This window comes from Staurois parvus, unplaced genomic scaffold, assembly GCF_062004578.1.
Source record: "Staurois parvus isolate SC_StPar_1 unplaced genomic scaffold, SC_StPar_1.0 ptg000053l, whole genome shotgun sequence".
NCBI classification, from domain to species: domain Eukaryota; kingdom Metazoa; phylum Chordata; class Amphibia; order Anura; family Ranidae; genus Staurois; species Staurois parvus.
This window is the reverse complement of record NW_028317849.1, coordinates 5,700,775-5,717,305: the sequence shown is the minus strand read 5'-3', so window position 1 is coordinate 5,717,305 and position 16,531 is coordinate 5,700,775. Positions and strand designations below refer to the sequence as shown.

At 41.1% G+C, this 16,531-nt stretch overlaps 1 protein-coding gene across 1 annotated transcript in view; it reads left to right on the top strand.

The window, feature by feature from the left end:
* MYO9B (myosin IXB) overlaps positions 1–16,531 on the top strand; it is a 240,583-nt gene that overhangs the window by 112,776 nt on the left and 111,276 nt on the right. Inside the window, exons 3-6 of the mRNA XM_089667549.1 lie at positions 1,154–1,248; positions 9,504–9,566; positions 10,229–10,328; positions 15,049–15,149. Of these exons, the coding sequence (XP_089523675.1) occupies positions 1,154–1,248; positions 9,504–9,566; positions 10,229–10,328; positions 15,049–15,149 (359 nt within the window). The remainder of the gene's footprint in view (positions 1–1,153; positions 1,249–9,503; positions 9,567–10,228; positions 10,329–15,048; positions 15,150–16,531) is intronic.

Genomic DNA, 16,531 nt, shown 5'->3' with positions numbered 1-16,531 from the left:
TATATAAAACTATTAGAATAGTTTTTCATATTTTAGAATGGGGGTCCTTTTAAAACTACGGGCAGTCTAGAGGCACCCTATTTCAGAATGGGGTGCCTCGGGACTGTCCATAATTTTAAATTGTGCCTTCACTGAAAAAAGGTTGAGAAACACTGGTTTACAGTGAGGAGGAGAACTAAATCCTAAATTTTAATACATAATTTTAAAGAAAACCGCAAGCTGTTATCCAGTGAACAAAAATATAAATGTGGAAATATACTGTACTATCCACCTAGCAACTGAGTGTGACTGTGTACTGTAGTTAATTTCTTAATCCAATATTCTTCTCATCTGGAATGTTGTCTCAACTATCACCACCCTGCATGATGCTAGTCTGACATTCCGTAATTAAATGTTCAAGTTGGAATGTGACATTTGGGCGGCAGTCACTAGAGTCATAGCCTTTTTAAACTGAGGTTACAGTTGAATTTTCTGTTGCAGGCAAGCCCAGTCACTTTTTTTAATAGACCAAATTTCCAGGCATACTGCTACTACCATTTTTGGGGGAATCTATCTGGATACTAAGTAGAGTGTTCTACTTGGGCAGATGTCTGCATTTATCACATATAGAGATTGTCATCAATCACAGGAGAGTGATGCAGCCTTTCATTAAAATAATTACTAACTTTGTTCTTAAATTCTTTCAGTGACCTCTAATTTAACATAAAATTATGTATTCACTGTAAATTATTTCACTGATTGTAAGTGTTGACAATGTCTGTGTGACTGCATTCAACACTTTTTTTTTTTTTTTTGTAATTTTAACTAGAGTGGAAATGTGTTAGATTCCTCTTCAGGTTTTTATCATTGTCTTTAATAATTGCAGTCTTTCCCTTTGCTTCCTGTTCTACTGACAGCATTTTAACTGGGAGAAGAAATGAGGAGACATATTTTGCATGGACACACAGTGATACAATACTGAAAGATATATTTGTATTGCTTTAGCCTGGAAAAAATATTGCTGTTGTGTCTGTTGGGAAAACTTACAATTCACTTGCTGTTCCAATCATTTTTGGCTGAAGTCATGGTTTTGAACCAGAAATATAATACACTGCTAGATATAGGTTGTGTAATTTTGGTCTTTTGTGTTCACAGTATCTTTCTGTATTAACAGGCTTTTGGAAATGCCAAAACAGCACACAACAACAACTCCAGCCGCTTTGGAAAGTTCATCCAGGTCAATTACTTGGAGAGTGGCATTGTGCGTGGGTAAGCGTTTTAGTGTATTGCTTTTCTGTGATTTGCAGCATCACTACTCTACGTGCACATTTCTAGGTTCAAAAAAGAAGTCCAGGGGTTAGGGTTATGATTTAAGAAAAGTAAATCCCATTGAAATTTTTCAATAGTCGTGTCTGAAGATCTAAAACAGGGGTCTCCAAACTTTTTATACAAAGGGCCAATTTACTGTCCTTCAGACTTTAGGGGGGCCAGACTGTGGACATTGGGAGTAGAAAATGTCCCAGCATCAGTGGGAGCAAACAATGCCCCATCGTTGGTGTCATTGGGAGGAATTGTGCCCCATCATTGGTGTTATTGGGCCCAATGGTTGGTGTCATTGGGCGGAACTGTGCCCAATTGTTGGAGTCATTTTGGAGGAATTGTGTCCCATCATTGGTGTCATTGGGAGGAATTGTGCCCCTTCATTAGTGTCATTGGGGGGATTATGCCCCATTGTTGGTGTCAGTGGATGAAATAGTGCTCCAAGGGCCAGATAAAAGCAAGCAAAGGGCTTCATCTGGCTCCCGGGCGACAGTTTAGAGACCACTGATCTAAAACTAGCACTTAAGCCCTGATTCATGCCTCAGGTATTTGTAACAACCATCTGCTGAGCGCTTGCCCACAGCATCACAGGAGCAAACACTCCATTTTTTTGGTCAAAACTTCCACATAGGCAGTGTGCACTCTCTCCTAAAGTAACAGCGGTTCTGAGCTACTGTGGTCCGTCTTAGCATGCAGGCAAGACTGGAATACTCAGAAAAGTCAGACTGCAGCGGTGCCACAAATGGCCTACAGGTAAGGCATTAACACTAAGCAAAAGTTTCAATAGCTACTTTATATACTTTACCCACTTGTGTCCCCTTGACTGGATAGTGAATTTAGCTGAAGTTTAGTTCTGCACCAAACACATAAGTTATGTGTAATAGTGTGTATTCTTTACCTGCAGGTGGCTGCTTCTGGTACAAAATCGTTCGTGCAGTGCCTCTCCCATAGCCGCCTGACACCTGATACTGCCCTGAGTCACTCTCTTCCAGCACTGTGAGCCAGTGCTTCTGATAAAGGTTTCACTGTTAAATTGCCCTTGCTGCCATTCATAGTGCTCATATTACTATTCCCCCACAATGCATTGCATTGATTGGAGGAGGAGTAGTTGAATAACAGGATCTCTACCACCCATTCACAGAATGTGATGTATTGTGGGAGAGTGATAATACGGGCAATATTAATGGTGGAGCGGGCAGAGCTGCTGCTGTTAACACTTACAGTGCTGGAAGAGAGCCACTCAGGGCAGTCAATATCTGATGGCTATGAAAGAGGCACTGCAGGGAAGACTTTTAGCAGAACCAGTCGCGCGTTACCTAATTAATGCCTTTGGTGCTGTAAACCATGAACTTGAAGCTGAAGTTTTGGTATGACAATTTTTACATGGTTTCATTGGCACAGCTTATAAGTATGTATGTGCTATACCTGTGGGATCCCCTTGGAAAATGGAAATCACTGTTGTGGACACCACCACTACAGTGATTACTGCTTGCTTCCAGGTTCCATCCCAAGTGGCTGCCCTGCTGCTTACTGAATAGTGGATGTCACCTGCTCACAGACGCCACTCAGAGAATACTGTGCATTTTTTTCAATGAATGCAAAGTGTTCTCTGTTTGGACAAAAATTAGATAGTGATGTTATTGCCTTACCTCTCCACCTTATTTAACCAGAGAAACCTTTGCATTCATTGAGAAAGTACAAAGTGTCCCCCCGAATGGCACCCATGCCAAGTGAGCTACAGTAGGACAGCCACCTGATATGGTACCCAGGGGCTAGTGGAGAGTAGCAGTGCCTACTACAGTGATTTCCATCTTTCACGAGGATCTCACAATTATGGCACATACTTGCTTACATTAATCCAAGCTGTGATTATGTCCGCTTTAAAGTGGTTCTAAAGCTTGAAGGTTTTTTTACCTTCATGCATTTCATTCCATGACCTCTGATCGCTTAGTTCTCCTCTTCGCTCTGAGCAGAGAGCAGTGACTTTCAGTCACCGCTGTCTGCTCTGCCCCCCAGTGCTCAGTGCAGCGCTGGGCTGTGAAGGGGGAGGGAGCAGCTGGCTCAGGCTCTGAGGATCACTGAGAGGCTGAACCAGGTGCCACTCCAGACTCTCGGGTGCATCCCAACTTTAAAGTCAGACTGTTTCCTTAACCTGGACTGGCTGAGTGACGTCAGCTGGCAGAGAACTTTAGTCTGTCATCTGAAAACGGGTCATAGGGGTGCAGAACAAACTGCACTCCTGTGATCCACAGGAGAAGTACAGCCAAAAGAGCTTTGATTGTACTTCTCCTTTTAACACTCCTTGTCTGACAACCAGTCACCAGGGCTGAGCACTATCCTGTGTGGTCTAAGGGATCAGGAAAAAGGATCTCACTTGAAACTTGCATACGTGGTCTGGCAGTGGTGAGGGGGCAGAACATTCACCGTTTTTAAATTCTGCCTTTTCTTTAAAATGCCCTTTTAAAATAAAAAATAAAAGCACTTATGGGGAGCGATTTAAAAATGCTATTTGCCTGGTTGACTCGGGCTTCAATGCCTTAAAACCGTTATATAGTTAGATTTTACACTTTCATTCGTGCAACATCTGCATAGTAATACAAACAAAATTTTATTGACAAGCCAGTGTAAGCTTATTTGAAAGCTGCTGTTAAGTCCTGCCTGTTTGCTGATCATCTCTTTCCACATCTTCTGGATTCCCTGAATACTTTGCAGCTTTTCCTGTGCGGTATGCTTTCAGTGTCTACAGCCCTGGCCAAAAGTTTTGAGAATTACACAAATATTAATTTTCACAAAGTCTGCTGCTTCATTGTTTTTAGAGCTTTTTGTCAGATGTTACTATGGTATACTGAAGTATAATTATAAGTGTCAAAGGCTTTTATTGACAACCACATTAAGTTTATGCAAAGAGTCAATATTTGCAGTGTTGCCCCTTCTTTTTCAAGACATCTGCAATTTGCTCTGGCATGCTGTCAATCAATATTTGGGCCACATCCTGACTGATGGCAGCCCATTCTTGCATAATCAATGCTTGGAGTTTGTCAGAATGTGTGTGGTTTTATTTTGTTCTTCCGCCTCTTAAGGATTGACCACAAGTTCTCAATGGGTTTAAAGTCTGGGGAATTTCCTGGCCATGGACCCAAGATTTCAATGTTTTGTTCCCCATCCACTTAGTTATCACTTTTGCCTTATGGCAAGGTGCACCATCATGCTGGAAATGGCATTGTTCATCACCATCTATTCTTAGATGGTTGGGAGAAGTTGCTCTCAGAGGATGTTTTTGTACCGTTCTTTATTCATGGCTCTGTTGTGAGTGAGCCCACTCCCTTGGCTGAGAAGCACCCCCACACATGAATAGTCTCAGGATACTTTACTGTTGACATGACACAGAGATGATGGTAGCGCTCACCTTTTTTTCTCCCGACAAGATTTTTTTCTGAATGCCGCAAACAATATGAATGGGGATTCATCAGAGGAAATTACTTTACCCCAGTCCTCAGCAGTCCAATCCATGTACGTTTTGCAGAATATTAGTTTGTCCCTGGTGTTTTTTCCTGGAGAGAAGTGGCTTCTTTGCTGCCCTTCTTGACACCATCCCATCCTCCAAAGGTCCTTGCCTCACTGTGTGTACAGATGTACTCACACCTGCCTGCTGCCATTTTGAGCAAGCTCAGCACTGGTGGTGCCCTGATCCCGCAGCTCAATCAACTTTAGTAGAGGCACTTGCTGGACAGTCTTGGGTGCCCTGAAGCCTTCTTCACAACAATTGAACCTCTTAGTAGCAGCACGATAAATTGAAAGACTGTTTCTTGCCCATTTAAAAATTTAACTGGTCTTACTGCACATATGTGACCAAACAAATGAAAAACTGATTCATTTATGTCCATTGAATGATTTATCGTTTGAAATTCGGTCATTACATGATGGCACTATCGTTTTTTCTTATGGTTTAGTGTTTGTTATTCAAGAACAGGTTTGAACGATTTTTTGACCAGTGTTTGGCCAGCATTAGTTTACAAACTTCAAGATTGTTCAGCTTAGTAAGAATAGGCTAGAAATAATTTAAATTCAATGTAGAAATGAGTATAGGATTTTACCTTTTGACCATAGATATTATTTAAGTTACTGAACTACAGCAAGCATGCAGATCAAGAAAGTCAGAAAAACCTCAGCACCCCTGATCTGCATGCTTGTTTCGGGCCTGTGACTGAAGCCTCCATACTTTCTCGGTGCAGGTTTTGTTACTTTGGGTTTTTTTGTCGTGTGCAAATGGCTGCATTTTCAGTTATGGCGTTCTGAAAGCCATTAGCGCAAACATAAATAAAGTTGAAATATACTGTATGTGTGTGTGATAGATATATATGTGTGTGTATTTTATCTCTAGAGGACATATACATTTAGCCTGAGCTTGTGGTTGGATCTTTCTTTATCTGTGCACACCAGAGTTAAATGTTTAAATTTGAATTTTAAAGATGATACAACAAAGGGTACCATGCCACAACAAAGGGCATTTAGGATTTTTTTATTTGAATTTTTGTGCCATAAAACATTATCTTAAAGTAGAACGAAAGGTAAAACTTTTTTTTTTTTTCATGGATCGAGTAAGGGAGGGTTATAACCCCTGGCAGTTTTTTTTTTCTTTGCCACTTGTGTCCCTTTGGGGAGATTTCACTTTTTGTCCCATAGCCAAAGCAGAACGTGGTGAGAATTCCTTCCAAAACAACAGAATTCCTTGGTTGTCACCAGTGTAAGATTTCCCTTCTCTTGCTATTCTGGTGACTGCTCAAAATGTTGAGACTTTATTTCACGATCAGTGATAACTATTAACAGGACAAATGGAGAGGAGAGGTTGAATATCCCCCATAGGACCACAGACCACAATAAAAGCCTGACAGGTGATATCCCTCCCCACTCTATCCAAAACTTAACAAAACAAAATTTTGCCTTCATGAGACATTATTTGTTACTTGCTTTTCATCTAATAAGTTTATATCTTGTAACTGTCAAGGAAATTGGTATGTGTTAAAAACTTTTTCACTTATTCAGTGTTAAGCTTTTCAAACTTTGCGCTAAAATTCCACCATTCAGAGCTTGGTCTCAGGTGAATTACTAGGCTTTACCTCACAAAGACAAACTTTTCTGCAACTATGTCACAATTTTTTGGTTAACTAACAACTTTAGTACAGCCATCATGATCCAGGGTTTAAATCGCCAGTCTCCTCCACCCCCACAGACTGGTGTCTGAAAGTGAATGCCTCCTCCAAATGATGTAGATGTTGAAGAGAATGAACAGGGCATAGAGGCATTGTCAGAGGAGGCTACAGAAGAGTCTCGCTGTCATGCTCCTATACGCCTGATGTTCTAGCTTAGAAATCCCATAAAGAAGGTCTTATCAATAAAGGGGCATATCTTAAGATGGAAGCTGTGTCTTTGTAAAATCACACCATGGTGGTTTATTCCATGTTAAGAATCATTCTTAAACATCTTAATATTTCCATTGAAGATGTTCCTTCATTCAAAGATTCTGCTGATAGAAAGTTTGAGATGCTCTTAAAGGTTTCTTTACTCTTGCAGGCCCAGCTCTCCAACCAGCTATTGCTGCAATTCCAAAATCTCCCTCTTCAGGGGCTTCTACCTCCTCAAAAATCAGAGCACCTCAATGCTCTACTCAGGCTTCAACTTCTAAGCCAAAAATCAGCTGATTCCCCTATCCACGCATTCGAAGTGGATGAGGGAGCCCTCTCCGCTGCACTATTGTATTCTGGAAGGAGTTGATCACTAGATCATCTCCTCTTAAAAGGGCACAGCAGTACATGAAGTGAAATTCGGCTGGTTCCTGCTGAACCAACTGAATTTTGATTCATGTATTTGCCAATTAAACCGTTTAAGGAAGAATGTTATGGTACCTTGGGCACCATAAACTCTCAGCAATCCTACACAATGAGATTGACCACTTTCCGAAGGCATGGTTACTGTGGAACAGGCTTTGCCTACAAAAGCACTTTACCATGATGCTGCCCAGCGTTTAACAGTCCTCAGAGACTTGAAATTATAGAGGATACTGTAGCTTCTGAGTTTTAAAAGTCAGAAGCTTCGCAGTCCATGGATTCTGGCACTCCCTTTTCCCTTCCCTAACTCTTCTCACTGCTGCGGGTCCTTGGCACCACTCTTGGATTTGATAGCCAGATGTACTTTTTTGTGTTCTTCCTTCTTCTTTTTTTTTTTTTTTTGTGAAACTCCACTCTAAGGACTATAATGGGTAGCTGGACTTGGGCTCTCACCCAGCATAAACCTTCCTACCCATTAACTCAGCATTTTTCAACCAGGATGCTTCAGGTTTCTTTAGGGGTGCCTTGTAAAATGCCCCAAAATTGTATACATAACAGCGGGTGGATCAAGCTTGCTCTTTAGTTACACAAAGCAACAGGTTTTCATTGTGCTCCATTACAACTTTCTAGCTGCCAGCATCCTAACAACTAGTGATGTCATTGGTTGATAAGGCAAACATTGGGCACCTGCACAGTATCCAGGTTTGCCCCTCCCCTGGTATTCTCTGTTACCAGTTGGATCACATTAGTTGAGTGAGGGAGAGAAACTGAAGAAGAGAAATATTGGAATACTAGTTAGTACTAGTTAGTGTGCAAATGATTTGAAAGAATATATCTCCTCTAATGTTGGGTGTCCTTCATGTGTGGATGTTGCTGCATTATGTAAACATATTAGTTTAGCTCTTTACATTTTAGAATGGGGTGCCTAATTGTGCTCAATTTTAAAGGGTATCTTGAATGAAAAAATTAAGAAACATTGCACTAACTTCTCTTATACTCCTTTTTGTCTTCACTGCTTTTCTCTTAGCAATACACACTTACTTTACACTTACATACAACTCGGCCAAGATAGACCTGTGCTTTTCTTAGCCAAGGATGCCTTCCTCTAAACAACATGCACAGAGACAGTATTCACATCCTCAACCCATATAAAGTAATATGTTCGCAATTAACAGACACTACAGCTCCCCTATATGTACTATTCATTGTAACACTATAGGGTTGATTTACTAAAGGCAAATAGGCTGTGCACTGCAGGCAAATTCCTGTTATTTTGTGCATTGCAAGTGCACTGAAACTGCAGTTCTAGATCTGAGGGAAACATGTAAGGAAAATAGAAAAAAAAAAAAAAGAATTTTTGCTTGCACATGATTGGATGAAAGGAATCTGCAGAGATTCGCTTAATTTCAGAGCTTCCCCTCAGGTATAAAGCAACTGCACTTGCAGGACAGTAGCAGTGCACAGTGTATTTACCTTTATAAATCAACCCCTTAGTGCTACTCATAGGGGTTGATTTACTAAAGGTAAGTATACGTAAGCTTGGCTTACTTATTCACTTTGTTAAATTGTAAATGCTGTACTTTGTAATGCACCTTATATTGTGTTTACTTGCCAAAAATTATAGTAAAAGCATAGAAATCTTGTATAAGCTGTAATTCCTCTTAAAGTTCTCCAACATGCAAATTACATTACAAAGAAACATTCTATTTTCATTGCATTTAAATTTTAGGCATCACACACTGACATCATCGCTGGGTCTCTGTAGTACACTATGTAATGCAGCTCAGAGCATGGCTGTGGGAGGGGCCAGCAGTGTGCTGTGCATAGCTTCTCCAAAACATCATAGCATCCTGCCTCAGAACTCCTCTCAAGAGCCCTCAGCTCTGATGCAAGGATTGGGCTGGTTCTTGGGAGGGGTTATATGTATATCAAAATGCTTTGATGGGTGAATGTCTGTGTGGAGGAGTGAGAATTCCTAAGCAAATTGCATTTGCTTAGAGACTTACTAAGGTGATGCCTGAATGTAATTCTTAGCCTCCGTGATTGAAAGAAGTGGCATCCATTGACTGAAAGGGATGGGCCAGGGACAGTAAGCTAGGGGAAGAATCGACTAGAATTGATGATGATCATGCTGCACATCCTCTAGCCAGGAAAGGAGGCAGACTCCATCTCACTGCATGCAGTCTCAGACATCCATCCATACCTGCCGCTATCCACTCTGTGTATGGCTACATTCAAAAAGCAGCTCGGTCCTAATCCTCCCATCATGTAGATTTTGCCTACACTTTAAATGTAGACCACTAATAATAAGATTTCTTGTCTTTATAATTCTTTTTTTACAGTGTTCTCATAGTTTAATTTTTTTTGTTGTTTATTTAGAGCTGTGGTGGAAAAATACCTCCTTGAAAAATCCCGACTTGTGTCTCAGGAAAATAATGAAAGGTAAGGTACAGTGCAATGATCAGTTTTAAAGAACAGTCATACTTGTACCCATCATACAGTGTCTTGTACAATGAAATACCCTAAATGTCTCTTTCCTAGTCACAAATAAACAGAAATGTAGGCAATGAAATTTGAGATCAGCCACCTTTGTACAGGGCTCATGAACGTTGGGCTTGAAAAATGCAGCTTTTACAGGTGCTTGACTTTTTTTTTTTTTTTTTTTTACTGTAAACGCACCTCTATGTAAACCTGTGTGGCCAAGCATACATAGGCGGTTACCTGCATATTAGAAGAGGAGTGTTAACAGGTTGAAAAAAAAAATTTCACCTGCACTTGTAGAGGAGGAGCTTTTGGGAAGAGAAAATGTTTGACACACCTAAACTCAAAACATGTGTAGCACTTCAGCATTCATTCATTCCAGTGGCCACAATGAGTTAACGGAATCCATAACGGCATTTTTCAAGCAGATTTTTCTCCTGCCAGGAGAAAAGACATTCAGGGAGGCCTTAAACAGGGAAGGGGGAGGGTCAGCTCTGTTTTTAAATTGATTGTCTATAGTTCAGCTGGCATTTTACTGATTGGACCCATGTGATTTGTTTTCTGCTAAAAATACTGTCTGGTTATGGTTGTATTCTTCTGAATTTCACGGTTTTGTTCAACAGGAACTATCATGTTTTCTACTATTTGCTTCTTGGGGCTTCAGAAGAGGAAAGGAAAGCCTTCCAGCTCAAGCAGCCTGAGGACTACTTCTACCTCAACCAGGTAATATTAGCTGGACAAGTAAATTGGGTTTTCATGACGTAAAACGGCTACCAGTAATTAAGGTAAAAAAAAAAAAAAGATACTTGGTTGCGTTCACGAAGACGTATCTACCACTTTAAGGAATGCGGTAAAACACCGCTTAGCGTTTTTCAAAGTTTTTTTGCAATCACAAAAAAAGCTTCTAAATTACCATATGTCATATTTTTCCAAAATATGCAGTATTTGTCTCATGAAACCATGTGGTATCTGGCGAGATGGATACAGTGGACAAGAATTTGAACTGTTCGTGTTTATTGCTAATAAATGGGTAAAATGGTTTAAACCATAGGAATATGCTAACTCACTAAGTCAGTGCTGTCCCTGCAGCATATGTGTTAATACAAAAGAAAAAAAGTGACTGAAATACCAAGCAAAGGGAAGCTGCTTTCACGGGACACATGTGTATCAAAAACAACAAGTTAAATAAAGTAAATACAAAATATCTTTATAAATGTCAAATATTGAATGAAAGTTGTATAATAAATTACACACATATATAAATATCCTTCTTCTACAACAGTAGTGTCAACCTCAATTTTATCGCAGGCCACATCAGCATAATACTTTCTCTCAAAGGGCCAGTTGTATCTGTAAGACTATATAAATGTATCTACTCTTTATCATATTAAATGATTGTCTCTGCATTTGATTATTAATAAGTTTAGTAATAAATTAAGCCTTAAGCTGTGAAGGACAGACCAGCACGGAGCCCACTCACACTCCTGTAGCAGATGATGCAAGTCTGAAAAGCAGTGTCACACACTGTTGGTATTATCCACAAGAAACGTTTGGAGACTGCTCAGACTGAGCATGGTTCTGCCATGGTGTTCTGTTTGAGCAGTCTCCAATAAAGTCTTTAGTGGATGATACCAGCAGTGTGTGACCCTCCTTTTTAACTGGCATAGAATTGTATTATTTTCATAATAACGATTAGCAGATGTCCAAAGCACCCCACCACCTTTACATCCGATGTTAAGTGCACCCCCTTACCTTGTGCTGCTGCTGGGAAGAAGCTGGGGGCATAGCTAGGAAGCAGAAAGTGCAGGGTCTGGAGGAGGACCAGAGGAGGGCTGCAGCCTGCTGCCAGAGTCTGCTAAATGCTGAGACCAGGGAGACGCAGATGAGGGGTTGCTGCAGCTGCACACAGATGTGCAGGATTTGTAGGAGTTCTGTCCTCCCCTCTCCTGCTGACTGCTGGGACTGGGGGCCGAGATGAGCCTCTCCGTGGCTGCACAGAGCAACATAGGATCTGGTGGAGATCTCTCTGCTGCTGACTTCTGAAACAAGGTGGGGGTGGAGACAAGGGAGGGTGCTGCAGCTGTAAAAGAGGTGCAAGAGTCACATGAAATGGCCCAGAGGGCTGGATTCAGCCTTGTGTTTGACATATGAGTCTTACAACATTGTCTTTTTTTTATTGGTGGAAGAAAGGCATTTATATATGTGTGTGATTTTTTTTTTTTATACTATTTTCATTCAGTATTTGACATTTATAAAGATATTTTGCATTTACTTAAGTATAACTAAAGAGAAACTTTTTTTTTTTTTTTGTGTTGGTGAAGAGAAATTAGAACACCTATTAGTTTTTTTTATTTCTGTCTGTTCCTATTAGGGAGATTTGCTGTCTCTATTTGTCCTGTTTACCATTATCATTGAACGTGAAATTTAAAAGAAAATCCCACATTTTGGGTTGTCCCCAAAAAAGTAATAGAGGGGAAATTTTCTAATGGGAGCACTAGCTCTGGTGACCTGGGGGCCTCCATGGGATCCCATTAATTTGTAGATATTTCCTTTCACTTCCTGTTGTGGCTATGGGACAGGAAGTGAAGGCAAATCTCCCTAATGGGACACAGATGGCAAAACATAAATACAAAACAACCTTTACAGGGTTATAACCCTCTATCCCTTGTTGTTCTGAGGACAACTCAACATTTGGGATTTTCTTTTACTTTCACTTTCAATGATAATCGTAAACAGGACAAATAGGGTAAATCTCCCTAATGCGGGGGGCACAGACAACAATAAAAATCCGACAGGTGTTCTAATCCACCTCCACTCTACCCAAAACTAAAAAGTTTTCCGTTTGTTATATTTTAAGTAAATCAACCCCAGTGATTTCCATATTTACATTTCTATGCATTGCTGTTGAGAGAACTGATCCAAAAAGGCAGAGACTCCTCCAAATTGGATTTTCTGTCTTTACATTCCTTAAATACAGCATGCCTGGACCACTACTTAAAGCGGAGTTCCACCTGAAAAGAAAAAACTGTAGCTACTGACTTTTAAAATACAGCCACTTACCTGTTCCTTGGTGTCCTCACCACCGCTGGTTTCCTCGGTCGTCTTCTCTCCCTGGTGCTGGCATCTTCAGTGTGGGCACCCGGCTGTGACAGCTTGTGGCTTCGCACCTGGGTGCCCACTTTGTATGCATGAGAAGCACTGCTCTTTGTAAATGGCCCCTTAGTCTTCTGGGACCTATCACGTGTCCCACAAGACTACAGGGAGAGAGGGGGGGTGGAGGGCAACTTCCGCTTCCATTCCATTTGCCTTAGATGATCGCAGTGGAAGAGGGAGCGGGTACCTGTCAAATTCAGGTACCCGCTCCCAAACACCGCTCCCCAAAGGTGCCAATCCTTAATGGGGAGTGGGGAACAAAGACTTAAAGCAGAACTTCCCTTTTTTGGGTGGAGCTCCGCTTTAACTACTGCATTCATTTAATTATTTCCTTCTGTGAATTGACTTTAACCCTTTTTTAGTTCAGATTGGACTATGAGAGCACTGGTCAGTGTGCTTGTAGTCCATTCACTTCTTCAGTTTTCTAACTGAAAGCCCATAGAGAGCTGCAAGCAGAAAGCTGGAGGAAGAGTGTACAGGAGCCTGATCATGGGTGCAATGCTTTGCAAGGTCCTGTAGGAAAAAAATAATAAATACTTTTTTTTTTTTTTTTCTTCTCTGTATTTATTTATTTTTTTTCCTTAAAGGTGAACTTAGCCTTTAATCTATACATAGATCATGCATGCAGTATATGTGGCACATGTTAGGATGCCACCAGTCTTTATATTTAAGATAAATTACATACTGTTTTTTTGTGTGGTGCTTTTTCAGTCAGTATGTACATTCTGCTTTAAGCTAAAGGTATAGCTTTCTATAGGTGCTTTTCCATGATTCTACATTTAGGAGCCAATTGAACTGTCCCAATGTGTTGTGGTGCATTACCACACACCTTTTATTAATTTTGAAGGGACTGCCAGTGCATCAAAAGGCATAATTTTTTTTTTTTTTTTTTAATTTAAATTCACATGTACTATTTTTAAGAACTTAGCACAAGTTCATATCTGTGTGTTGCATATAGCTGAAGTATGCTGGCTAGGAGTGTTAAGGCTCTATTCCGTTTTCAATGCTCCTTAATTAGTGCTTTGCAGAATTGCACGCTATAATATGTTTTAGGCTCCATTCACACTTGTGCGACTTCAAAATCTCGTGAGTTTTTTATAGCAATTTTACTGCGTGACTTGGACGCAACTTTGGGTCAGTGCATCTTTGGCTTTGACCAGAGATGATTGTATCACTTGCTCTACAAAGTCGCACACAAGTCTCATTTATATCATTCAGGTGCGACTTTCATGCGGCTTTGAAAGGTTTACATTGCAGTCTATGGCCCTCAAATCGGATGAAAGTCAGACCAAATTAGTGCAGGAACTACTTTCAAGTTGCTGCAACTTGAAGGAGCACAGAAATGAATGATACTCATTGGGAAACATGGGGGCTATTTGTCATGCAACTTTGGACCCCAAAGTCACATAATAAGTAACACAAGTGTGAATGGGCTCAAGGTCTTTCAGCTTCAACAAGTGCTACGTCAGTAAATGGAATGGCGGTTTTCTGTTTATCACTGGATTTACATTAGGACTGTCATTTACTGTCATGTCCTTAAAGCAAACTTTAAACTTTGTTCTGCTTTTCAAATGTAATGGGGACAACTAAATATACCTCCTAATCAGGTTACAAAGGATATGTGATTGTTGTGATAAAGACATATGGTAGCTATTAGTAATGTATTCAGCATGTTGGCTTTCTTCAGTAGTGAGGAAGTATTATTTATCTTGAGCTAGAAATCATGATTTTTGTGTCATGATGCAAGCAGTCTTTGTTAATACAAACCTTAGACCAAAGCAGCTTTTTCAAACCAGCTTGTTTGTGGAAAAAAAAGTCCATTAACCTTCTGGCCAGCTTTGCCACCCACGTGCTGAAATGATGAATTTGAAATTAAATGAAATTATGTTGGTATTAACAGCCTAAAGTTATTTCACCGTTACAGACTCTGAGGGCAAATTTTTAAATTGGATTTGTATTTGTGAAGAAAGAAGTCTAGTTTTTAGTACTGACACTTTGATACGTCAGGCACATAGAGCATAATCACATTCCAGCTATTGGCACTTTAATGTAATCAGACAGGTAAAATTAACTTGTTTGGTAGATAAGGATTACTGTATACCGTACTTTACTTTTCTAAAATGAAAAGACCTTTCTTTAAGTAAAGTGTTTTTTTTAATTGGATGTGCAGAGAGAGAGCTTTGTGTTTGTCGGTCCTATTGAGATCCACTTCACTTTTAACATAAAAATGCAGTTATATTCTGAAGATCTGGATTTTCAAATTAAGTGTCTGTCTTATTTTTATTTGTAGAATAACTTTAAGGTGGAGGATGGAGAAGATCTTCGACATGATTTTGAAAGGTTGAAGCAAGCAATGGAAATGGTTGGATTCCTCCCAGCTACTAGAAAACAGTGTGTATCTTTCTTTTCAAGCTCTTGTAGAAATAAGGCTCCATATACACGAGCCTACTCTGACCGCCGGCCACGGGAAAACACAAATTGCGGCAAAACCGCAGGGTGTCTTGCCATGTTTTCCTGTGGTCGGCGGTCAAAACGTTCCTATCCTGAACGCGTTTCTTCTGCGTGGCAGCTCCTAAACTCTGGTAAAAGCCTATGTATACATTATTATTATTATTATTATACAGTATTTATAAAGCGCCAATAGTTCGCTCAGCGCTGTACATTACAAAGGGGGACAGAACATGTGACAGAACAACAACAATACAATGCAAAACATGAGGGGATCGAGGGTCCTGCTCTTTCGAGCTTACAATCTAGGAGGGAGGGGGTGGTGGCACAGGAGGAGATAGCTGTGGGGGATGGAGTGGTAGGAAGAGTGGAGGAGGTCGGCAAGTTAGCAGGGGGTGGGGTAGGCTTCCCTGAAGAGATGGGTTTTCAGGGTGCACCTAAAGGAGAGGAGAGTAGGTGATAATCTGATGGGTTGGGGCAGGGAGTTCCAGAGGATGGGTGACACCCTGGAGAAGTCCTGGAGGCGGGCATGGGAGGAGGAGACCAGGGAACTACAGAGAAGGAGGTCTTGTGAGGAGCGGAGTGTGCGTGCTGGGCGGTACTTGGATAATAGGTCAGTGATGTAGTTCGGGGCAGTATGGTGGACAGCTTTGTACGTCAGCGTTAGGATTTTGAATTTGATCCGTTGCACAATCGGAAGCCAGTGGAGGGATTGGCAGAGGGGGGTGGCGGAGACAGAGCGGTTGGAAAGGTGAATGAGTCTGGCAGCCGTATTCAGGATCGACTGAAGCGGGGATAGCCAGCGGTGAGGCAGGCCAGTGAGGAGGGAGTTGCAGTAGTTGAGTCGTGATATGATGAGGGAGTGGATGAGCTGTTTAGTGGTTTCTGGGGTTAGGAACGTGCGGATTTTGGCGATGTTGCGGAGGTGGAGTCTGCACAAGTTTGTTAAAGATTGGACTTGGGGCTGGGAGGATAGGTTGGAGTCCAGAATGACACCCAGTACTCTGGCCTGCAGGGCGGGTTTGATGGTAGCGTTGTTGGACGTGACGGAGAAATCAATGGGGGGTGGTGTCCGGGCTGGGGGGAAGACAAGAAACTCGGTTTTGGAGAGGTTCAGTTTAAGGAAGTGGAGCGACATCCAGTCTGATATGTCGCTCAGTAGGTGTGTGATTCGGGCTGAGACCAAGGGGTGAGGTGGTATGGATACATATGCTTTTATGGAGTTGAGTTTAGGAGCTTTGGCAAAAAAAAAAATGCCAAAAGCTCCTTAAATCGAGTTTAGGAGCTGCTCGTATACATGAAGCCTAAGAGATGAGAGGCAGGAG